General features: G+C 37.8%; 1 protein-coding gene and 1 pseudogene across 4 annotated transcripts in view; one reads left to right on the top strand and one right to left on the bottom strand.

Annotated features, from left to right (window-relative positions):
- Alpha-man-iib (alpha-Mannosidase class II b) overlaps positions 1–26170 on the top strand; it is a 144952-nt gene that overhangs the window by 53367 nt on the left and 65415 nt on the right. The window contains exons 1-2 of one of the 4 annotated variants that reach the window (XM_071783912.1): positions 9709–9997; positions 16254–16733. In XM_071783912.1, the coding sequence (XP_071640013.1) occupies positions 16437–16733 (297 nt within the window). In that variant the 5' untranslated portion in view covers positions 9709–9997; positions 16254–16436. The other 3 variants (XM_071783911.1, XM_071783913.1, XM_071783910.1) reach the window with 3 other exon arrangements.
- Positions 671–5214, bottom strand: LOC139816578 (uncharacterized; annotated as a pseudogene).

Below are 26170 nucleotides of genomic sequence, written 5' to 3'. Positions count from 1 at the left end.
CATTATTATTTTATTACTCTTTTTAAACTGAATTTGTTTCTTAAGATGATTTTTGAAAATTATATATTTGCGCTGGTTATACATATGTAGACTATATAAAACACTCACATTAAATTAAGAAGTAGTCTACCACGTAAGACAGTTGGCTCACGATCCAGAGGTCCCGAGTTCGAATCCCACCAAGGTAAGTGTTTTTTTCAAATACGAGAAAATATTTATAATCATAGACTGCATCTTAAGAGACAAATTTAGTTAAAAAATAGTAATAAAATTTCGAAATAAATAATTTTTTTGTCGGGTGAATATTCGTTTTAAAGTATTATTATAATTCCTGTGGCATTAAGAGGACTGCAATCTTAAGTCTAGTGTCTCATGGTTAGAGGATATTCCTCTAGATTTTAAAATATCTTCTTGAGACCGTATTTCAGAGGAAAATCCTCTAAAATCAAGCGGGAGCCACTAAACGACAGAATATTTTTTTGGGGTGTTCATAAGGCAATTATCAAGGCCCTGATTATTTAGCCTCTAAGGGCCCTCAGTGAAAAAGCGTGACCGGCCTTAACGGTTCTTATTGGGCTTCCACATTAGGGCCCAAACAAAGTTAGGGAAAATAACAGGGGCCTTATCAAAGCCCTAACGCAATTTCCACACGGGAATCTACATTTATGTATGACAGTAAATCTTGTACAAGTTCTGAGCAATCATCAACTAAAAGTTGAACAATATTCCTAGTAATCGAGCTATTACTGTATAACTTAGCAATAAATTTTAATATTGCATCATCAACCGTTTGTTGTACATTAATAACATTTATATCGTCATTATCGTTAGTCTTAACATTAGATTGGTTATTATTAACTTCAATAGTAGGTATGTCGGTATTACTTGAAAATGATGTTTTATCAGTAATATGAACGTTTGTAAATCGTTTATTTAATTTACGTGATGCATCACTGTTGCTAAAAAGGTCCTTATGTGAAGTATTAAAATGTTTCTTTAAAGACTGAATATTAACATATTTTCTAAAACACTCGGAAAAACCACATTGAAAACTTTGTTCATAAGGGTGAGTTGCCTTCATATGTCTTATTACATTTTCAATACTTTTAAATTCTCGCTGACAGACAGTACAAATCATTTTTAAAGGGAAAAAATAATGTTCTTGATAAAATTAATAAACAAAAAAGTCTAATATCTATAATTATAATATTTATTTTTAAAGAAAATAATGTTTATGTTCTTGATAAAATTATCAATAAGCAAATAAAAGTCTGACACTTATAAACATTGAGAATATCAAAACAAAAATTCAATATAATGTATTAGGAATTGTACACTCAAAAGCTATTTAGAAATTTTTTTAATTACGTCACAAATCATGGGAATTTTGTTGTCTCCTTGTAAATTTATATCAAAAACAGTTCTTTGCAATAAATACCAAATGTGTTCTGATGCAGATGGATACTTCAAGTCCAGGACCATAAAACTCATAAAACATATTTCTAAAGCTTTAAACAGTGTTTTCAGCTTATACGATACGTTATCAATTCTTACAAAAATTGCTTGAATTTCTGTTAAAGAAGGTCCTACCACGAGAATAAAAGGCTGCAAGGTTAATCCAAATTTTTGAAGCTTTTTTCTTTTATTTTCTATCTCCTCTTCCACATCACCAGGAATCTAAAATAATGCAATACTAATTGTAAGATCTTATTTCTAAGAAAGAGAAAGAGAAAGGGAAAAAAATTTCAATTTATTTATATTTTAAAATATACCTTAATATGAAGTACTAGACTTTCTTGTGATTCAACTTGGGTTGGTTTAAAGAAATTCTTGCCAACTTTCACTTTCGAGGATTTATTTGGTAAAAGTGAAAATAATAAATAAATTTTAAGTAAAATCTTCGAATCTAAAACAAAAAAATTATTTGTTAACAATTACACAAATTAGTCATTACACAAATTATTCCATTCTTCATATATTACCATTTGGAATATTGCCACTTAACATATCCAGCAATAGTTTGTTGGAACAATCCAATTCCTTGCCTCTCAAACGCAACACATCATCAAATAAAGAATCGAACTTTTCTTGAACGTTTTTATATTTTTCTTTGTATAACCGTAAGTAATCCTTTTCAATCTGTAATGAAACGAAAGATTTTTATTTTACAAGTAATGTTATGCGGCATTACAAGGCAACAGCTCAATAGTAAAAATTTGTTAAATAAATTATAGTAAATAATACGCCAGACTGCAAGTTATTTACCAACACATAGCCCATTGAAGATGTTAATATGTTCCAATCGTCAAAAATTGAGCATAGATGTGGGTAAGTTATACGATCATGTATCAATTTGTTTCTATATAAAAATGATTTTTCCCAATGAAGCAAAACTTCTTCCCAAGGTTCGAAATTATTCTTAAGCCAATTGTGACTCCGCTCTGCCTCCTCGCGACTATTAGTATTTTCTACAAAAAAAATAGTAATTAAGTACACTGAGAAAAAAATGTTCTAGATTTTAGTAAATATTAGTTTGCATACAACTGTGACTCCATTTATTAAAATAAAGAAAAATTTTTTTTTATTAGTATATTTTTTTCCTAGTGATTACACATATACTAATAAAAAGGAAAATTTTCTTCATTTTAGTAAATAGAGTCAGTTGTATGCAAACTAATATTTACTAAAATCCAGAACATTTTTTTCTCCGTGTATAAAATAAATTGTAAAAATATGTTATTTACACCAACCTTTGTTAAAACTATCTTCATCTGTGGAACTATTTACTGAGACAGATTTGCTCAATGGAATCAATTTATATTTTCTTAAAAACGCTAACATGTTTCTATTTTTATCAACTAATTTTCCCTTAGCAATACCGGATTTTTGATCTTTCGATTGTTTTTTTTTTATGGGTGGACAATAATATACTTCTTTACATTCAGCAGGGAAGAGAGTAATAATGTGATCCGCAATCTTGTTTAATTTTTCGTTATTTAATTGAACGCTGAAAGAGTAAGTACAGTTGCATAAGAAAACTAACATTATTATTCTCAGCTAATATATTTATATACAAAGTGTTGATTTAGATATCCGACCGCTCGAGTTCAAGTAGAATGTATTAAACTGAAGGAAAAAGTTCTATATCATTTTGTAAACAAACACGTAAAATTTGTAGTTAATAAGCAAAGAATGCTTACTTAATGTTAATATCAAAAAAGTGGCAGATAATAATGTTTGCCAAATACTGTTGGCATCTCAGCGATAATCCACTTCTTGCATCGTATGAAGCTATAATCGCTTGTCCGGTTACTGTTTTTTTAAGCAATGCCTTTAAATCAAAGTTTTCTAACTGTAAAAAGAAGAATTTTTAAATGCAAAATATGAAGATAGGTTATTGCATTTAATTATAAAAAATTATGGATTAAAAGAAATATTTATCAAAAATATTTTACAAAGCACCTTATAAGAAGTGTGCTTTTTGTGCACTTTAAATAAAAAATATATTTAGCATTGTGATAGACTTTCCAAAAAGTAGAATAAAGAGTAAAAAATAAAAACATTTTTAAATTACGATTCACCGTTGCACTCTTTTAAAAGATATTTTATATTGAAATGTAACAAATTATGTGACAATATGACAAGAAATATAGCAATACTTATGCAAATGTAACAAAACATAAGAAAAATGAATTATATTTTTTCTTATTTGTAATATTACACACATATTTTAAACAGTTCTGGAGAATTTTACATACCATCATGTCCACTGTTTCATCAATCCTCTGTAACTCTTCTACTATCTCGTTATCATGACCATAAGTGTCTAATATTACAATATTCTGTGTATCATTAACAGAGGACTCTTCTACAAAAGATGATTGTGTAGCATTTTCCATAGATGCTTTTATATCATTATTTGATGTTGTATTATCTAGAGATTCGTCAAATATCTCTCCTGGCGTAAGAGCAAGTGTCAAAGATGGAGTCACAAAAGGCGTAGAAGTAGAAGCCAAAGGAAGGTTATTGTCAGAAGGGGCATTGATTTCTTTGCATGAATCATCATTACTGCGGAAATAATTTTGTAGTGCAATTCTGCACCAACCGATGGTATAACTTCAGCTAGTTCTGGACACTGATTAATAGTCATGTATTTCAGAGTATCATAGTTGACATCATTATCTAAAAATTAGAATTAATTTGATGATAATGTAGAGTTAATGTATACATTATGTTATTCTAGGTTTAACAACATATGCACAAAATTATAGAAAATTATAGGAGAAAAATTCAAGTATTCGTAGAAAACGTTACAACAAAAAAATGTTATAAGTACAAAAAAAAATTTTATTACATATTTTCTAATGCAATTTATAATTTTATGTAATTTATAACTTTTTCAAAAAAATTACTTTACTGTTTTAAAAAATACCGCTGCATAAAATCATCTTCAGGACATTTTGCGCATATGTTGTTAAACCTAGAATAATGTTTACATATGCCTTGTATACCCTATCCCTGCGAGAAATGACGAGAAATGACCCATCGAATCGATGGGTCATTTCTCGCTGGAATGTAAATAAAGTAGATTTAAATCAAAGTGGCACTTTGTTTTTACGTATCATTGTAATGAGCGTCATTAAAAAAGATCTTAATTATTAATTATGGACTTTCTACTATGGACTACACAATCTAGAATAGGTTAGATACTTCTTTTCTAGGTATATTTCATAAGTTACATTCATGAAAATGACAGCAATTTATAGAACTAACACATCAAGAACATTCGTTCTCAGCCAACAAAGCAGAAAAGTAAAAGTACGTCTGTATAGAAAAGCGTCACTTTGCTTTGATATAAGAAATATTATGTTGCAAACTTACTTATTAGATTCTCGCTCCATCGTTGTAGACGTAACGTAAATAAGACATTTCTTACTTTGTCTTCCATTGCAACTTGCAACTTAAAGTATCGAGTCGATATGAATCACACTCAATATATTGATCACAGGATCACAGCAACCACGGAACTGCACGGAACGACAATGCACTGCCACTAGCCCGCCAATTCCGCGCCATATGCATGATGCAATGCGACACAGTAACCAAACAAATGAATATTTGTTTCTAGGGAATAAATTTAGTTCCCGGAAATAAATCATTTGTCTATAAAGATCAATCCTATAGCAACTAAATATTTTATTGCTGTAAAAAATATAAGTTTGCCGTAGGTAGATTTATTTTTCCCAGCAAGAATAAACGAAAATTTTTTTACAATTAATAAGAAAAATTAGGTATATTTCACAGAAATGTATATTCTGTTATCATAGTCAAATTTTTTTATAACTAATAAATATTGAAGAAAAATGTCACAAATAACATTTGTTTCTAAATACTTCGACTTTTTCTCTCAGTGTATATAGCTTGTATTACATATTTTCTAAAATTGTATAACTATCAAATTAATTCATTAATTATATGATTAAAAATGAAATGAAAATTTTATTGTATACAGAGGTATTGGATACAAAGAAATGGCAGAGAAAAAAATACACCTACGATTTCGATCGTCAGGTCACGTGTTGTACATTGTGTTTCTTTTTTTATAATTTGCAATATTTTTATTTAATTTTTAAAATATTACTTGCGGAAATTGCGCACATTCGGTTGATCGTCAAAGTTGGCCCGGTCCGGCACGATTTTTCGTTTCGCTGAGGATGAAAGACAGACGATGGACGGGAACGAGGGATTTTCGCGTCAGACGCCGGATATTAGCCCCGCCGTAAGCGACGCGCGATGCCCTGAAAGGCCGTGGGTGGGCGCCGAAAAAAATGCTCCGACGCAAATAGCGTTGAAACTTCAAACGAATTATACCCAGTCGCCCCCTCGCTCTCTGTCAACGCGCGACTGAAAACGAATCAGACCTCCCCCTCTTCCCCCTTGATATCGCACGGCGCGCTGCTCTAAAGGGTGGAACAAGAGCGAGGGCTGAGAAACGGGTGGGTTGACGGGAGCCTCAGGGATCCATACCCGTTTCTACGAGAAGTTTCACGTAAAGGTGAAACGACGATAAATTTACTGTATTTCAAACATACATTAAATATATATTTTGAATATGAATTTATGGTTCTCTCCAGTGTCAGATTAAACATTCATTTATGCGTAGATATTTTTATTTACAAAATTATTTGATTTTTATCTCATTTATATTAGTAAAGAAAATACAGTAGATCGTCGGTTATGCAAACGATCGTCGGTTATGCAAATGGTTGCGCTCCACGGGATCGATGTCTAAATAAATACAAATTCTTGGAAATGAAATTCTTGAAACGTTTAAAAGGATTTGCCGCAACTCTGTGAGAGGACGATAAGAGAGAAAGAAAGAGAGAGAGGGGGGAGGGTTCAATAATGTGAACGACTGAATGAGACTTCATACTTCAATACGCGAAATCGATCAGACTCGATGAGCTGATCGTTTTTGCTCGAATGAGGCTCGCCTATCTATCTCTTTGCGAGATAACAGCTGATCCGGAACACTGAATATGCCATCAATTAAAGGCACGACATATCTTCCATTCGTTACTGTCGAACGTGCTCTCGAACAAGTATTACCATCGTGAGAACTTGACCTTTCTCGCGTGGTGCATAACTCAGGTTTGAAATTGTGCTACTATGTCGCATTGATTCTACGCGCATTTATGCCGAAGCGAAGATAAGAATTACCGTGGATAATTTTGATTGAATAGACTGATTATCATTATATATGTATATATATAGGTATTGAAACATTTATTAAGACGTTAATGCGTATTATTTAAACGTAAAAGAACCTGAAAGTGACAGAAAAAGTTTTCTAATTATGAGATTTTATTTTATAAAGAGTATATCTATATAGATGCTACGATAAAAAAATCTGCTTTTTCTTAACGAAAACATTGTTGAAGAGACCATCTGTCTCAAGTTTCCAATTAAACACATTTAGATTATTAAAATCTTAAATTAAATTTACGTTAAAATGAAAATTGATTTAATAGAAGCGGCATTTTATTTTCTATCTACGTTTAATTCAACTTTTTTAATTCAAACTTTTGAATTTATTTTTCAATTCAGTTTTTTAATTTAAACTTTAATATTTTCGTCTCTAAGTTATTTTTTTATTATCAATTATTCGTTTTTAAAATGGCTATTGTTTTTTTTCGTTCTTTGGCTATATTTGTTATATTTGAAAGGACTTCCGGTTATTTTGTGTCTGGGATATCTTATATGTTTGCCGTTTCCTGATTATTTCTTGCTGTATTTTAAGAACGATTTGTTCCCGCAATAATTCGCAGCGACAGCGCGATCGGAAAAACACTGAAGAGAATACCAATACAAATTAAGCAATAATACCTTGAAAAGACAGATTCGATGTAATTCCGCACATAAACATCAGCCATCCAATTACTCGGAAATACAATTTCCGGAATAGCGAAGGCAACGGCATTCCCTTCTTACTCCGTCGTATTCCTTCTCGCAAGTTTCGAACCGTACAGCTGTATAAATCTATTAATATGATTGGATATAACAATTCTGCTTTTTCAGAATAATAATAAACATGATTTAAGGTCGCATCAAATTGTCAACATTTATATATTTCTCGCAAATTCGATCACTTTAAGGCAATTAATACTAAATAAATATCGAAAAGAGAATATATCCATTTAATATTTCCATCAGGAAAACATATTTATTTAAGCAATTTTTTCGACAAAATTTAATTGTTGAATAATGATTATTTTAACATTTAATACTTTTTATTTAACTACTCGTTAAAATTCCTTTACGATGTCAATCTTTTTCGAAAAATTCTCCCGAAATATACACGACGCTTTTTTGCCCTTCTACGAGGATGATTTTTGATCGGAAAAATAACAAGATTTCGAAATGTTACTCGTAAATGTTTTGATAAATGTGTTTTCGTTCCCGTTCCTTCGTTCGACCGGTAGAGGAACCGGGGATGTGTTCGGTGAACAACTGGAGCCGGGAGTCTTTGCTTCTCCCCGGGTACGCAGGCGACACTCGTGTTGGCCTTTCAATCAACGTAATTGCCGTTCGATCAAGTTCGAACCTGTGCCAATCCTGTCCAACGACAATGCTCTCTGCGCGCTCGTGTTCCACGAGATTGAAAAGTTCCCGAGCTTATGGCGCTGTAATACCGAGCTCGATCATGGGGTATTCGTGCAGAGAGGACGGACGCATTCGCGATGCTGGCAACTTAAAATTAATTGAATCGACGTTTCTCTCTTCGAGAAAAATTATCTTTCTTCGATAAATACCTTATCATCAGATTGCCATAGGATATCATAATCAAGAAACTTTATTTAAAAAATAATTCGGCTATTATTAATAAATAAACGACGAATAAGTTCTGATAATTAACGTATAAAGCTAAATACTTGCTTTATTTCTTAAGAGAATGAACTCCGAATTATTTTTTGCTCTTAATACTTACACAATTTGGCGCAAAATATTATTATTAATGAATGTGGTGTTTTCTCTACCGTATGTTATTAATATTTTATGATTACAGCACAACGTGCCATACGTGCAATTTTTACGACTGAAACATATATATTCGATCGTTGTTACACATAAATATTAATAGAGGCGGTGCTAATCATAGTTCGATCGATCGTCCCGATTAATTCTCTGGCGCATTAAACATGCATCTGCTTCCGTCAGGTGATAATTCTAGCGTCAGGTTATTTCATTGTCGGTATCATTAATTGGAGTTTAATAGCATAAATGACTGGAAAAGTCATCCCTCGCATAATTGTATTTCTTACACATATTAATACACGCGCATTAAGCAATATTTTTTATATTATGTGACTGAATATTTTTGATAAAGCCAAAATGTTGTTAATTATTTTTGTTCGTAAGTTGACAACTAAATTTATCCCAACAAAAGCATTAGGGTATGTAAACTCGGGTAAGATGGCCATAGAGGAAAGATGGCCAACCTATGTTCTTTCAATCTAGCTCGTCATGAAACATCAAATGAACATGTGTTGGCCATCTTTCCTCTATAGCCATCTTACCCGAGTTTACCCTATATTTTACTATATGGATAACTTTATCCAGGTGACTGAAGCACATATTTCTCGGTTCGCGCGATGTTTACAAAAAGTATGCTAGTATATTTTTCTAAGTCACGACAGTTCCAAATTAAAAATATAAAATTTTGAATCTAAAACCCCAAGAGATTTTAGCTTATAATATGAAAAATTGTAATATATATCTTAGGAAAAAAAAACTTTAGAGAAGCTAAAATTAACGTTACAGTGAAAGGATCGCAAAGGAAGCCTCGTTATTTCGAACCCTTGACCGAGCGTCAATATGTCTTCGCGGTGACCTCGGTGATCCACCCCCCGTTCCTTCTTCTTCGAGTCGAAACACCCTACGGGCGTGGAAAGTTCTCTCGGAGTGCGTGTTCTCCATCTCGTCGCTTTTCACCTCCCTCCTCGCGGTCGCTCGCATGTGCGGCGGCATGTGTGCGCGCGCGCGCGTGCGCGTGTATGTTTTTGTATATGTGTATGGGTGAACGTACGCCGGCACAAGCGTGGATTATATCGGCACATGCGCCCCTCGCGACTGTCGCGTCGGCGGAAAAGCGGATATAGCCGGCGGCGTGTCAAAACCATTCCGCCGCCCGTGCCGCGAGTTTAGTACGGCGTGGTTCTCGGTTGCGGTTGGACGATCCGTGCACCTGCCTCGCGCGTGCGGTTGATAGTACACGAGCGCGAAGGGTTACGAATCGCGGGACGCGCGTTTTGCGGTCGCGTCGTGAAAATCATCCAACCGTTTGGGACGCGACAGTTGTTATTTTTTACGGAGATTCGTACACTCGCAGCGTTCTAGTTTCGGTGTCTGGTGCCGGTTAGACAGGCGAGTCCGGAGTTCATTTCTTAAAGAACGATTGCAACGTTCGAATCTACAGGCCCTTTTCCGAAATCTTTAAGTACGTCACGCAGTTTGCTTTAGCAGTTATTATCGATGTAATTGTTTATTCTGTGTCGGGAGAAAAATTGAAATTGTTTTTCGATTCTCTCTCTTCGTCCCAGGCTTTATCTCGCCTATGTTTTTGCGTACGAGTGTAAACAGATCGACGAACTCTCGTGTCGTTCTTGAGAACGGTGTAACTCCCATGTGTCTACACGGCAGATAGCTTGAAGGTGAAGTATTAAGTTCCCCTGAGTGGAGTTTGGCATCTTATAATATGGTAGTCTTATATCGAATAATTGGTGTACGTTTCGCGAATATTTTTGTGGCGATGCAGTGATATCCGAGACAGCGCTCGTGATGTATACGTTTCTCGGAAATGTGTTTGGAGAAGGTGACTTGGTTTTCTGCTAAGAACGACGTTGCATCGGAGGCAGTGAAAAAGTTCCCTCGTATATTACTCTGTTCGTGCGCCGAACGAATAGAGCCGGGGCAACGTGTCAAAACTATTTCGCCCGGGTAGCGAATTCAGGCGCGCCGTGATTTCTTTTCGCGGCTGGACGTCTGCTGTCACGCGGTTGAAACAGGAGCTTCGAATACGGATCAAGCTTTGCATAATCGCTATCAAGGTACGAATACTACGAATCCGCTTTCCGTTATCTCGTCATGCAACCATGATGAAGTTATCCAATTTGATTGATAAATAAATTACGGAATTACGAGATCAGAAAGTAAATTAATAAATGTGTTACAAAGATAAATCGACTTCATTGTGCGAAGCTTTCCTTCGCAGAACGTTGTACATCACTTTTTTGAGAGGAGAAGAACTTTTCAGTAATATATTTTTGCAATTCGTAATTAGTACACGTTCATTTTTTATGATATATGAATAATTATAACATGCTACTTTAATACTTGGTAAAAGGATGAGAAGCATTCTGCACAGTAATATGCACACTTGTATAGTAGTAGCTTCATCTCGCCAAAAATTGATGCAACGTTCTTTGAGGGGCGGACCGGTTTTTGCGCGAGCCACTCGCAGACTGGAATTAAAATGGATATATTTACATGAATCAACATTGAGAAAAAGCTGTGTATAACAACGAGCCGGTATCTACAGCGCCGCTTTTTACACGACTTTTATTTGCATGCCGACACATAGTTTTAGCGGCGCTTTTAAGCACAGTCTTTTGTTTTACACACATTTTTCAAATTTAATTTATGTATGTACGTGGCACAAAGTAAAAGTTCTTTATAAAACACACAGTTGAATCGTATTACGTAACGCGAACAATAGTTTGAATTTCTGCCGCAACGATGTTTTGCAGCCGTTCGGATTACTGTCAATTTGCGAACGAATGTTCGCCGCTGATTGCCGAGCCGTGGAAGCAACCGCGGCATTCGTGCAAAATACGATAATTTTGTTTAAAACGTACCGCACATTTAATGCTAATCATTTGATTTTAATTACGTATTTACGTCGAGCGTGCGTGCATATGCTCAGTAAATAAAATTCGAAATCAACAGCGAGCATTTGGAGACTTTGTGCGCCACGTGAATTAATAATTGCAGAGGTGAACGGGGTAACGGCGTATGTGGAAAAATTAAGTTTAAAAATTTCAAAAATTACGTCTCCTGACAATTTTGATAAATGCTGAAATGAATGTAATAACACGTTGTGAATCAAAATGCGCACGTGGACAAGAGCATTGAGAATAAACCATCGAGGGCACGTGCTGTGCCGGATCGGATATACGAAAAAGAGTTAATTATCATCGCGGATAATAACGCGGCACGAACGAACGGGACAAAAAGGAAATTTGGGATAAAATATCAAAGAGACCCCCGTTCGCTCTGAACATACTGGAGGATCAACGGAGAACGAGTTAATACCTTATAGATAATCATAATGTACCGTCGACAGCGCGACATTTTTCTTTGCGCGCGCTCGTAACTCGAGTCACGTAACACGCGCGAGAAGCGAGATAACAAACGGCGGAGGCGTAACGCGGCGGAGCGTTGAATAATTCTCACGTTTTAAAGGGCGCCCAATTTAAAGCGCGTCCGAACATGCGAAATGCGGCACGCGACGAAAGCGAACCGGGAATAGATCGGGAAAGAACGAGAGAAACGGAGAGAAAGACAGGGGCAATAAAGGATTAAGATAGAAAGAGATCGTGGGGGCGTGGGAGATCGGTTTTTTTTTCGCTGTACGCGAGTTTCGAGTGCTTTACCACTTCGCGCTTATGCTCGAAAAAATCGGCTTTACTCCGCTCGCGATTGCCGCGAACGTTCGCCAAAGTTTTCCCGCGATGCATCGTGTAAAAAGCATCCTTTCTTCGCTCGACGATTCGCGACGATTTTACTCCCACCTCTTTCGTATTTCCCTCTCAGTCGCGGGAAGAAGCTCGCGAATTCTTCGCGACGAGCACATTTAACCGACGACTTTTTCAACTGTCGCGTATCGTCTCACATAGACAGGCTTTAATTTAAGGGGTTACATATATTTGACAAGCTTTAAAACTAGGCCGAAATGAATGAATTTTTGTTGTAGGTAAAATTGTTTTACTAAAAAATAAAAATACATGTCTTGCGTAGAGTAATTTTTTAAGAATATCTCGCGAAAATTATACTTGATGTGATAAATGTTGCTGATTTGTCAGATCGTCAGATTACAGAATAATCGTTATTATTATCGCTACATAAACGTTTTAATATAGTTTTACTTTATTTTACCAAAAGTTTATTTAAATTATCATTTGTCTTTCACTATATAAAGCTCAAGTTTACACGGTTCTTTTTTCACGACGCGTGCCTTCGCACTTCGCAACTCGCAATCGTGAAAATTCGCGTATCAACATCGTTACACCGCAATCCGCAGTCATTCGTCGTAGAACTCTTGTTCGTCGCGACGAAATAGCCCAGGAAACCAATAGCATCGTCTCATTGTCAATTCGGTCAGGTCGATAGTCGTTGGCGATAGCGATGGCGCGAATTTTCGAGCGGCCGAAACTCGAGCTTTAGTAATCAACTCAGATTTACTAAGGAAAGGCGATTTCATCCGAGGCCTCTTTTCTCCAGAAATATTTAAATTAGAGTTTGGCTAATAGCCCGTTCCAAGTCGATATAACGTCAACCCTAATTAACTCGATAGTACTCGCGCCAAGAATACCTACGTAGCCGCATTCGTTCGAAATGATTAAAACCGCAGCAATATTTTTTATAATATATGATAGAAAATAACGGAAAATAACTAATAAACATGGAAAATAAAAACGCTCATACACGTCATAAAAGAAATATGTTTCACGCAATGTAAAACCAATCGCTATGAGGAACATATAGATCGCATGCCTGAACATTGGCTGAATCTTGATTCAGGTATTTTTTAATATCTTCCTCAATGCGCCGTTCGATCGTGAGCACATCGAACGAGTCTCGATAACGCATCCTCGACACGTTTCATCGTCCTCGTTGTGGACGGACAAAGGGATTACGTTCGGGATGTTGGCTGAATGACTGGAGGACCGGCACCTGACGAGCATCCGACCGTCTTGATGTCCCTCTCGTTTGTCTCCTCAATCTCCTTGATGCGTTTTTATTGGGGTCCTTGGGGAGAAAATTGAAGCTCGACATGGAACTTTCTGGATCTCCATCACGAATGGAAGTGATGATGAGCGAAGGGACACTCGCGAGCTTGCGGCGCGCCTGAGCCTGCAAACTACTCCATATTCGAAAGTTGATAGCTCTACTTGCGGCTTGTATATTAATTATTACTTCGATGATATCGAGATTGCGGCAGAGAGGATATTGAATTTATGGTATTCATATCGGGGGTAATTGGATTTATAGTAATATGGATTGTTTCCAACAATGATGTGCGCGCGAATGTAAATCGCTTCCATCGTTTCCATCGCTTTGTGGCTCTGCAAACATTTAGAACGTTTATTAATTTGACGGATAGCACATATCACATATATATTTAGTATTTGTTTTATGATTTTGTTGATCACGAGAACAACTAATTAATTTTAATTTATTGATCTGTGAACGACCCTACTTTATTTGTTTATAGATAAATACAATACGATACCACTTTCGACGTAGGCGTGGAATAATAACATGGATGGTATTTTTCTTGTCGTAGTAAAATAGAAATGCGAATAAACTTAAAAAAATTTGCTGCTTTATTGCATAATTCTTTTTATGATTCTATAAAAGGATACTATTTTAAAAATATTACGTGCTGTGGTGGCATAATTAAGCAAAAAATTGTTATTTCTTCAAACGAGGATAATAACAATCGTATTTTAATTACAATTGCATAACAAAATTAAAAATAATGGCGATTTACAATACGAATTACCTTCTAATTAGCGACTTACTCCGTTGTTCTGTCAGTTGGCTTAATTAACTGTAAATTTACTCTCGGATTTCCATCGCTTTCCGCGACTGTCCATTTTCCTACGAGCCGTTTCGTTACTCCTCCATATACGCGCTTCGATAATGTTGACGTGGCTCTAGCTGGTTTAATCTCTCCATGAACTTTCGGACGAGTAGTTTCTATCGCGTTGCGCTCGAACGAAGTCGTCGCAGTTCCTCTCCTTCTCCCTCGTGTGTGCACATCGTCTGTCTCGTACGCGTCGAGTTAATACCGAATTAAACTCTAATCTCGCTTCCCTTTTAGCTAACTCTTCACCCTCTTCGTCTTTCTCTCTCTTTACGCTTTATCTATTTATATATACATCTCTCTCTCTCTCTCTTTCTTTCTTTCTCTCTCTCGCCTCTTGCTACGTAGCCTCTCTCTCCCTCTCTGCGTTGTGAGCATTGAGCGCGGAGTTATATGAGAGACGCGATCGATTATCGCGTGAGAAGCGACCTTATATATCGTGATGGAGGCTTTAGCGAGCTGGTCAGCGAACGAAAGGTTTCGACGGACTACACTGTGTCTCTGGTTCACGAGGCTTATCGTACTACGACCGAATTAAATTGCAGCACGAATACAGTAACCCGTCCTCCCTCTCTTCCCCATGTTGTTTTCCCGATTTTGGGAAATGCTGATGGTCGGTATCCACGGGAACAATCTCGATTTGCAATTCATCGGACAATCCATCGATGTTTATGAAAGCCATCGATTAACTCTATCTCGCGATGAAATACAGGCTGGTCCATTATTTGTGATATAATCGGAAAAGCGACGATTCCATATCGTGATACAAAAAATTTTTGTATCTGCATTTTTAACTTCATGTTTTTATATAGAATCGTTTTCGTATACCTATATTTTCCGTTCGTGTCAATAACGGACTGTCCTAATTAAGTTTTGATTTATTGACTGTCAATTTATTTACTGTTAACACGGATAGTTGTATATACAATGTTGATATTCCTAAACGTTTACCGTCGATTCGTGTACCATGCGTTCTATGTGTGAGACTATAAAAGTGCGCGCGGGCTCTTTATCATGAAGATAGATGACCATTTGTCGTAAATGATGTAGAAAAGTAGAGAAGAAAATTGTTAGCGAAGTGTTGATCGATCGCGTTTCGACCGACCTTGGCTATTTGTGAGTGAAGATACATATTTCGCGTGGAAAAATACAGGTGCGCGGATCATTACGATCTCTCCACATAAAGCGTGTGTGCATCGAGTCATAATTCCGTATCACGTCAGTCTGAATATACGATAACTCGGCCGCCACGCCATTACGTTCGCATGCACGACGTTAGTGTCAGCAACAAAATGATTCTTTAAATTCACTTTGCTTTTCATGCATATCCAAATGCAGTGTAAATAATAAAGTCAATGACAGTTTCTAACTCCCTGCGTAATAACCTGGATGACAACTAAACACAAGGTATTATATCGTCCATATATTCCTGTTTTGAATAATTGAATTAATTGAAATTAATTAATTCCATGCAAATCTCTCTTGTACTCTCATCTCGACAAGATTAAAATGTCTGTATTTTCGATCAGTCAACGGTAAATGGCGCGATATATATATATAATAATTAATTATCATTTATGATCATAGCATACCTACCATTGTACAAAATGCGATTTCGATTCATTGCGTTTGCGTGTTTTGGCACGAAGCTTATTCTACGTGTTATAAGCTTATGAATTTACATGTTCGATCAGAATTATATCAATAGAAAATATATCAGCAATAATATTTATGTTTTGTACAAAATTAAGAAAATTATTATCAAGGATTGTATCCAACTAGATAATTTTATTCTTTTAACAAATGTGTTTCTTTCTTTTTCAAGGCTGTCCTCCTGTCGCGACGTTCCATGAAGCCGACGAACGACGGAGCCGAGGCCGAAGATCGATCGTCGATCATCGCCGCTGACTCGGCACGGTTGCCCGCCGCACGATCCGCTCGATCTCTAGATGAATCGCCGTGATCTACCGTGGAGTCTACGAGCAACGCGAGTCGCGCCGAACGAATCATGTACAAAATACTGCGTCGCGGCTCCGGCCGCGTCTTCGTCCTCTGCATCGTGGTGCTGTCGCTCCTGCTGTGCCTGTACTATGTCAGCCAGGTCCAGGCGCCGTCGTCGGGCCATCCCGCCGCCGCCGCCGCCATCCTGAACGAAGAGCTCCGATACGACCGTAGCCTGACCTCCGCCACTCCGGACTACAGCGAGTCGCCAGATGCTCAGGTGTCGCTCGCCACCTGTCCCGCAATCGTGCCGCGAAACGCCGACATCGACGCCCAGCAGGAGTTCAGCAAGTTCGACTTTCAAGTAGGTACACACTTCGCTTTTCCGTGTCTTGGAAAAGTAACCGTGTCCGAGACAATTTTCACGGTATTTCACTTCGCCCGTTTCGCTCTTGCATACGTATTACTTATTCCGATGAGGTATTCGCTTTCCTCTCTTGCTTCTCGTGCACACCTAAGTCTCGGTTTCTATGATGTTTTTCTTGTGTCACGACTTTACTTTGAAAAAAGCGAGCGAAAACTTCTCAGATATAGAATAATAAATTGCATTTTTTTTTAAATACGTTTGCGATACATTAGAAATAGGAAAAGCCTAGAATATTTCTTGTTCTATGAAGAGAAACGATTAAATTTATTATTATTAAAATACAAGATTTTGTTACAACTATTATTCTTAAGTTTTGTATGCATATACGTGCATCTTCATTCTATGAAGATTGCATTATCAAGAAGTCACGATAGCACTAATAACAGAACAAATGAATCCTTTTCATTTTTACCTTTTGAAATTAAACAAAAGCTGGGCTTAGAAAGCTCTTCGTAGTCGTACAATTGTGATTTATAAAGTTAAGAGCAAAAGTGGATCGAGAATCAAGCGTCGCGCTGTGGTTTCTTTTATCCCCCAAGATTATCTTTAGCGTACCCTTGGCACGGGGTATTTATGTTCCGGAAAGTTTCCGCGGAATATACGAGCGGCTAAATTTTATACCAATACCTCATGGACGCGCTAAGTCCGGTCGTTTTAAAAGTACCGCGTCATTAGCCGCGAAACTTTCTTCGTCCCCCCGCGAGAGTCTGTGAACTTCACTGATTTAATGGCTAGCCGTTGTAATAAGAGGATTTTTCCATTTACGCGCGACATAACAAAAGAAGTCATTTTCATATATTATGCATTTTACTTTTAAAAAATTCTTGAAAATATGTAATTAGTTTTTACTAAATAGAAAAAGAAAAATCAGGGTTCAGGTTTCCCTGCACCAATTATATTTCCTCGAGCTATTATTTCCGACATTCACAACTCTGATTTAATTACAAATTAACATCATTGAATGTTTCTAGTATGAAATATATTCAATATTTTATTAGCCTTCGCTTTTGATGGAAACACCACGTTCTCTATCACATTATACCGTCCCTGACACGCCTGATAAGCGGAAGCGGAGTCTACAATTCAAATCTTCTCATGTTCGCCTAATTACAAAGCAACCGGCTGCTATTCTCCGGTGCTTAGTTGCTCGCGGTAGTAATTTCCGACATTGTATACTTGCAGCGGTTTATAATCAAGATGCAAAGGAGCATTGATTTCGGTACTTAGCGAGATTTGCTTCATTACAGAATATCGTTGGAAATCTCTAATAATGCATACAATGTGTTTGTCGAGAACAATTATTCTCGTTATCCTCGCGCACATCTGTCTGCGGGAGAAAATATGTTCTTTTGTGTAATTTAAATTAAAAGATGCAAAAATAAGCCGAGAGACGCTCTAATATTTTGCATAAAAATCAATTCAAATTTAGGATAAAATACTGCAAAAATGCAAAGATCTATTCTATTTGATTAGAATAAAAAATATCCTGAAATGAATACATGAAAAATTAAAGTTTCATATTTTAAAAGTATACTAAATGTTATCATCTTTCCATTTAATCAACCGAATGAAAAACATATTTAAATTTTATATCATGTGTTACCATGCGTTAATTAATTACTTTACATAAAATTAAATTAAATTTTATTTTTTTAATTTTTTCACTTATCTTTTTATAATCTTCTTGCTTTGAACTTTGAACTTTGCTTCCATTTAATCGTAACTTGTAAAAAATTTTTTTCAAAATCACATATTATATAGCTACATGGATTCGGATAATGGCGTTTATATTTGGTATACAGCTCAGTATATGTAAATGACAAAATACAGCGTCGAGCACTCATGCCGTGCTAATTTAATTAACCAACATTCCCGCGCGCGGAAAAAATTCGCGTGTCGCGTATAGCCGCATTCGGAAATAGAATCGGGAAAAAAGTGCCGAATTGAAGTATTTCTGACTGCATTGCGTTCTCGTCCGCGATCTCGTTCATCGATTATTTATGATATCGCGTGATAGACGGATCTCCGATGCCGAAATTTCTATTGAAATTTACACGCGCCGCTGCGCGCGAGTTCGCGAACGCCGCGCCGGGCGAGAAATTCAGCTCGTCGCGTTTCATGTACGGACCGTCTCTCCGCGGCGCAACTTGTCACAACCGAACGGCAGATCGTCGTTTCTTTTCACGTAACGGTAATAAAGCGTTGCGCTTAATTTCTATTTTTTATTTTACTTTTTTCACTCGGATATTTTACGACCCACGTCGCATTTTCCGCCGCCGCCGCCGCCGGCTCGACGTTGTTTTTAATTCTCTACATACAAAATGCATTAAATTTTTCCGAGCTTTATTCCCGCGACATTTGTTACTCCTGTGAAAAAAAGTCGAAATCGCAATTTGTTGTCGCCATTTTTTAGCCTGACTCTCTTTCTCTCACATTCACTCTCACGTTGCTCTCTTTTCCTACATTTCTCCGTATAGCGGAAGTATCCCAATCTCGATTTCTGAACGTACTTTTTTAATTCTGAACGCACATCTAGGAGATAATTTTGCATAACATTAGCTCGGCCCACCGAGTTGCGCTTTTCCAACCGATCCCTCGCCGAGTATCGATTGAAATATTCTCGCGAGATGAGCGCACGCGGAGCGCAATATCAATATTTCATAACCGGACGCACAACAACGGGATTTAAAAAAACCGCGCGTTGTCAGTCCGGAAAGACTAATCGAACGTAAATTAATACGTCACGCAATAATCTACTCGAATCGACGACCTCGATACGTCAGTTACACGCGATGAAAGGCAAATCGAGTTACGTCGCAATGAGCAGCGCGCGGCGGTAGTGGCGGTGGCTAACGATGTTTCGAATTCGAGTTGCAAATCGAATTTGGCGTTATCGCGCCCGCGCTGAAAACCATGTTCCGTACAATCCTGACGGCGTATACGTTTGCCTAATCTATCGTCTCCTACGTCGCGACGGATTAGCCGTACGCGACGTAGGCCAATTGCGCTTAATTGCCAGTCAAGGATGCTCGTCAATTTGCTTTAATTCCGTGTACCGCTGACGTCGCCGTTAAGTATGGAATTTCGATAATGCCTGTTGTTTCGCGTTTCTAGGAAGGGAGGCAGTTACTTTAGAGTAGCGAAAACTTCCTTTCAGACATTCCGCCGCCGTATGCTCAACTCCGATGAATGCAAAGTTGTTCATCCATCCGGGCGTTTATTACGTAACGAAAATGAAGTTTTCCTTCGCGGTTATGGCAGTATATACCTATGTTGATTTCAGCGTATAAATAATCTAAACTTTTGAGAGATATACTATAAATGTACCTATATAGTATGTTTGCGAATATAAATTCTAATATAAACGAGAGCAAAAATATATCTTATGTTTTTAGCCCTAAATAACTGTCCCCTATTCAATTCCGATTGATATCTTTAGCTCCATACGGATCAGTTTATCCGGTAGAAGGGCCATTAGATCATCATAGATGTATCCGACGAATCAATTGGTTTCCATCTCGAAAATGGTTCGCTGGCGCCATAATCAGGAGTATAACGTAATCTCGCGCCAGCAGTTTGCAGTGAGTGAGTTGCATATTGATGATTGTATTGACGGCTGAGCACTCAAAGAGCAAAGGGTTGCATTTATGATTTGCCATGCGGCTGTGTGTATCGCGCTACAGTCGACGGCGCGTGCAGAGAAATTTACACCGATTACGGGTGTATTTATTTCGACGCTCGTTACCCGCGAGCGAGCGTTTATAATTCATCGCGGATCGCGGATAACATCAAACACGCGGAGTATCACTTTAGCAAGTTACTAGTGCATTTAGAAAATTGCATCCGGCGACCGTGTTTTACTCGTAATTCGCTCGAACAATCGTTCTACGAATAAGTGACCATTCGTTTATGGGAATAACATCATTAGCAATGTATAATATCTCGTATATTCAGCTAACAATTTATTTCGCGTTTACTTCGGTAAACAGAGATTGCGAGTGACTTTCATGAAAAGGACTTTGCCGAGGAAGTAAATGCGTATTTCGTGTTAAATTTATGACGAAAGTTTCGAATCGCGCGGAAATAAATCACCGCAAAATATTAATTAAATGAAATCCCGACTGAATCTCGAGCGCGTATATAAACGAGCGGTTATCCTTTTAAATTAGATTCTTTTTTATTAGCATACGATAATAACGGAGTTGCTTTTTAGAGAAGAAAATGTTCGAAGTTCAAAAAATATCCTCCGAGTGGTTGGGAAGCTAATCACGGATTCTGAACAAACAGCACGTCCAAACCGGACGGGTAATATTTCACGTGGCCGACATTCTCGCCAAAATTCGTTTTGTTCTCGTCACTGGCGGAGCTTTTCCTCTCGAGTGCGAAAGCATCGGCAAGGGACGATGGTCGGTCCGTATATCCGCGAAACGAAGGCGCGCAATTCAGGACCTTCGTCGTCCTCGTTTTCTCCCTCGGCGAACCACTTCTCATTGTCTCTCTCTCGCTTTTCCCATTCGTTAGCAAGCTGCATTTCGCAATTTGCTTAAGCAAACCTTTCTAGAAATTCATATTCGTCCCTCCCCGCTCCGAGCCGTTCTCGCGCGAAGCATTGTCTGCAGCTTCTCAGGGTGGGGTAGACATTCTGTGCGTCTGACGTTTTTAAGACATAATTCTGACGTGACATTTTCCTCTTGCGTCTCCCGAGAACTGAATCGACTTGCGGGAAAACGAAAGCGAGAGATAACTCGCAATTGAGGCGTGTTGATCCGCCTCTACGGTTCAAATGCTGAAACGTCTTGCTATGTTTCTGCGTTTCTAAAACTCGACTCATTAAATTTGTTCGCACGATTTATAAAACGTATATTTTACAAAGAAATTTTGCAAGGTTTTGAAAACATCGTATATGTTTTAAACTTGCATCACATATATAGGCTCCATTGCATTAAATATCGGATCGTAAGCGACTAATAAATGACAAATTGATATCGGCAAAATAGTTTTGCGTATAAAAAAAATTTCAGCATAATAGAGTACTGCGAGGTGCATCGAAAATTAAATACTTCTTTGTGTGGCTCGATTGCCTCCTACACTACACACGCTTTTGTATATTCTTTTACGCAAGTGTATCCAAGAAGCTTTTGGTATATATTTTATGTTCAATGTTGGTTGAAATACACTTTTTGCGAGTCTCGAAAATCCTAGCTTGTCCCAATGCGAGCTCACGAGACAGATCGCGTCTTGTGCTCTTGACATTTTAAATTTTAAGACATAATTCAGACGTGATACTTTCTTCTTGGCAGGCTACGAGAGCAGACTTCAAGAGTTGAAAGTCGCGTCGAGCAAATGCGTCTCAAAAAGTTCAGACGACTTACTTTGAAATTGGGTCATGATTTTCTACCCGTCCTTGTTGCTTAAGTAACTCCGCGCTTTCTTTAATAAGATTGTAGCGTTGAAACGTTACTTTAAAAACTAATTATATATGCTTGTACACGTGTGGTGGGTTTTTAAACGAGTGCATCACAACTTTTCTGAGTTAAGCTCGGACGTTGCCCAAAAATTGTTTATTTTATACCGTGTATAAGTATTTATGAACTCTATATTGCGTAAATTAGTAATTTTATGTGTTCTACGTTCGTATTTCTTCTGTTTTTTGTCTCCCTCTCTAATGTTCTGAAAATTATTTATCTTGTGTTGCCCATATTTACAAAATTCAGATTTAACAAACAATCGGTCTTATCAAGTCCTCAATATTCTCGAAATTTTTGGGCGTTATTTTTTAACATTTTTTTATATAATTACGTCGCGATTTTCGTGTGACTACGCAAGCGTACGTGCTCAAAAGGACCGTACGTGCTTCACACACAACGCAAAAACTCTTTTTGTGCTGCATAAAGTGGCTAAGATAGACCAGGGAACACGCGTGGATCTTTCGGTGCTGTGCTGTTATAATTTTCACGGGATTTACGGACTGAGTCTCGCTTTACGAAACACACGTATTCTGCCTTACGCGAAAATCCTCATTAATAATTTAATGGCGCGCGTCGCCGCTTATAATTCCCGCCTCAAACAATGTCTATTCGCTTTGTCGCGGCGGGCTCCCTCCATTAAATTTAATATCATCGTCGTTTGCGTCGTCGTTACGGTGCTCGACGTTACGGAATAATTCTTAAAGAATATTATTTTCAATGGCACCGCGCATCACACAAGTGGGTCCTCGCGTGAGCACGCGCGCGATGCTTTTTCGTTCGTCGACAATCGATATAAACGGACACTTGAACCTGATGAAAACATAATTCGCAAACTGAGACGTGAAAGAGAGAGAGAGAGAGAGAGAGAGAGAGAGAGAGAGAGAGAGAGAGATATTCATCGACTAAGGAATAAGTAAACCCCCCATGAGACCGTGCGACGGAGTCTCTTTTACTTCCATCTTCTCGCGGTTCTCTCTCTTTTCCTTTTGCTACACAAAAGGCACCGAAGCGTATCCGCGTAATCCACGAAGAAACGACTTCGTTACTGGATTTTCTGTACCGTAACCAGTCGACGACGATGGCGTCGTTGACGAATGGATGGTTGTCTATCGTGGTCGCGGACGATAAGGCACTTTAACGCGTTTTATTGATTACAGCGGTAAACAAAATAAGTGTTCGCCATTTAACGCAGCTGATTGCTATTCATCTTTTTGATACGTTTAACAATAACCTTCCTGCTTTCAAGCAGGGGTATAGTCTGTTTTAGCACGAATACAAATTACCAAATTAATTTGGATTCTGCTTTCAATAAAACAGAATAGTTTAAATATACCGTATATCTTGAGCGAGTATATACTATTTTAAATATAATGCTTAAGATAAATTATTTTTATAAACTATACATGTTTGTGTGTGTGTGCGCTTAAAAAATGTAGAGAATATTTTGCGATTCTTCATTATTATAAGTGATATTTATAAATGATAAAAATACTCTGCTCCAAATATTGAACATAAAAAAGTAAACCTTTTTTTAAACACAAATAATTTTATAGGTGCAATTGACATATAGTCGTTTTCAAACATCATCTTTTATTTTGGTACAGTTCGTGAACGACATATATGCTATATACAGCAATCTGTTCTGAATGGCTTTTCGCTTTATACGGATTTATATCATTGGAACAAATTCGTTCCCCCTTCTTCCTACCGATTCTAGCTATTCTTAAGAACCCTTAAGTCCTCTTTTGTATAGCGGTATATGCGTTCAAATAGGATATCCTGCGAGATTACGATGGCTCCTTCACAAAAGGTCTTCTCTCCTTCCGATAGAACTTATCCATTCGCGAGAGACAGTGAACTATACATATTCATCGCAAAGGAGAAAAAACACGCGAGACTCTTAATTAAATCAAATTTAAAAATCGACCTCTCTAACGCACACGCTCCGCTGCTTTCGTCTCCAGTCGTGTGCATAACGAGTGCTTTCGAAACCCCGCGACCGTGTGTCGATTACGCCTCTTTCTCTTTTTACACGCATATTTTACACACGCCCTACTTTGCAAGTAGTATTGTGTCGTGTAAGGACCGACAACGTTTCTCAAAGGATTTTCCCGTGTTACCGCGTTTCCCTCCCCTCCCTTTCTTTCTTTTCCCCATCTTTCTTTTTTTTACTTAGACGACGCCGACGACGCGATTGTACGGTCTCGGGAGTGGAAGGAGGAAGTGTGGGACGCGGGTACCGCGTTTGGAGGAGAACCAAACAAACGCAGAGGAGGAAGATGAGAAAAAAGAGACAGGGGGGGTGGAAGGAAGCGCGGAATGGGTGGTCGGGAGAGAAAGACGGACGGTTCTTTTGAACTGACGCGCGCACCGGGCGAGCTGCTCTGATTTGCAAAGGCATTTCCGGGATTGCCCGCCTCTGTGTAGCGCGTTTATTCTCTTTACCACCCTCGCCTCCGTCTTCTCGCCCCCGTTCCGGTGACGAGGCCACTTTCGAAACGAGCGTCTCCCTGCAGTAGCATGTTTCTCCCGCATTTCGCGGGATGTTCCTCCTAATCCTTTGCCGATTGTTCTGATCCGGCTCCGGCGAGATCGATATTGTCGCAGTCGTGGTGACGACGAGTCCATTAAGTATACATTTGAATTGTTTACTTGGCGAGAAAGTAACGTGATCGAAAGCGAGGTTTTATCACAAACGAGAAAATCTGTTCATTTTAAACGATATTTATTATTTATTTTATCATCCAATTTAACAATCTCTCACACCATTAATAAATATGGAATAGTTCTAATTAAAAATTAGTATTACCCATAATTAACTTAATTCAGAATTTTTGATATTACTAACAATTTCTTTTGACAGCTGCAGTCAATAGCTAGTATTGTGTTCTCGAAATAATTTGATCTATATATATGCAGCATATACGATTAATTGATTTACGTTAATGAGAGATGATTATCATCAGAACTGTATTGTCCGGCAGTGCAATCGCAATTGTCTCGAAATTTTCGGAGAAATTACTGCTGAAATAATGGGAAATGCGAAAGATATACCGCAAAGTATCTGGATTATTTTGATATGTTTCGCGTTTTTGCCGCTAAAATATACCTGCACGATGTCGATCCGTTGCTTTATCCGGTTCCAACAAAATTCGTGATAAATTAAGTTCCTTCGCCGTTGGCCAGTCCCAAAACGTGCGATGTAGCGCCGGTGCGATCGGCACGACGCGCGACGGTGTAGCTCATGCGAGCGACAATTTTCCGCGACGTGACAAACGTCAATTAAACGACGCCCGCGGACTCGCGGTGTAAACAATACGAAATTCAATAAACTTCGCTGTTCCCGGCGCACGCGAAAGTTCAATATTTGACTCGGCCGTAGATTAAGCTCGAAAGCCCGGCGCGCGTCGAACTTTCGAGATTGCTCTCCCGCCGCCTACGTCGTCGCCATTAATCGAATATGACAACTTTGACTACCTGATCAATGATCATCCGGAGTTTCGGTAACTATCCGCATTTCTTTCGCTCGGCTTGAAGTCAAAACGGTGTGAAAGAATCGTTACTTTTTCAATTACCGGAAATCTGTGGGGAAAATTGTATGCAAACTGTGGAAGCTAGGAATGTAATTTAAAATGAGAGAAAAATTTCCGATTGTCTTCGCGATTTATTTTAATCCGATACGGAATCCAATTTTTTTAATTGACAATACTTATCGACATTTCAATATCTCACAGAGAAACAACGTTTAGCGTTACTTTTATAATAAAAGAAAAAACTAAAAGTAAGGCAGTATTAAAACAACTTTTTTTTTCGCTCGTTCGATTCTTACTCCTCTTGAGTTGTCGTTATTACACTTCAAACTTCGGCTCACGCGGATCAGAAGAAAGAAGTTTGCGAAAAAGAGGA

This window comes from Temnothorax longispinosus, chromosome 7, assembly GCF_030848805.1.
Source record: "Temnothorax longispinosus isolate EJ_2023e chromosome 7, Tlon_JGU_v1, whole genome shotgun sequence".
NCBI classification, from domain to species: domain Eukaryota; kingdom Metazoa; phylum Arthropoda; class Insecta; order Hymenoptera; family Formicidae; genus Temnothorax; species Temnothorax longispinosus.
The sequence above is the reverse complement of the archived record's forward strand: the minus strand, read 5'-3'. Positions and strand labels throughout refer to the sequence as shown.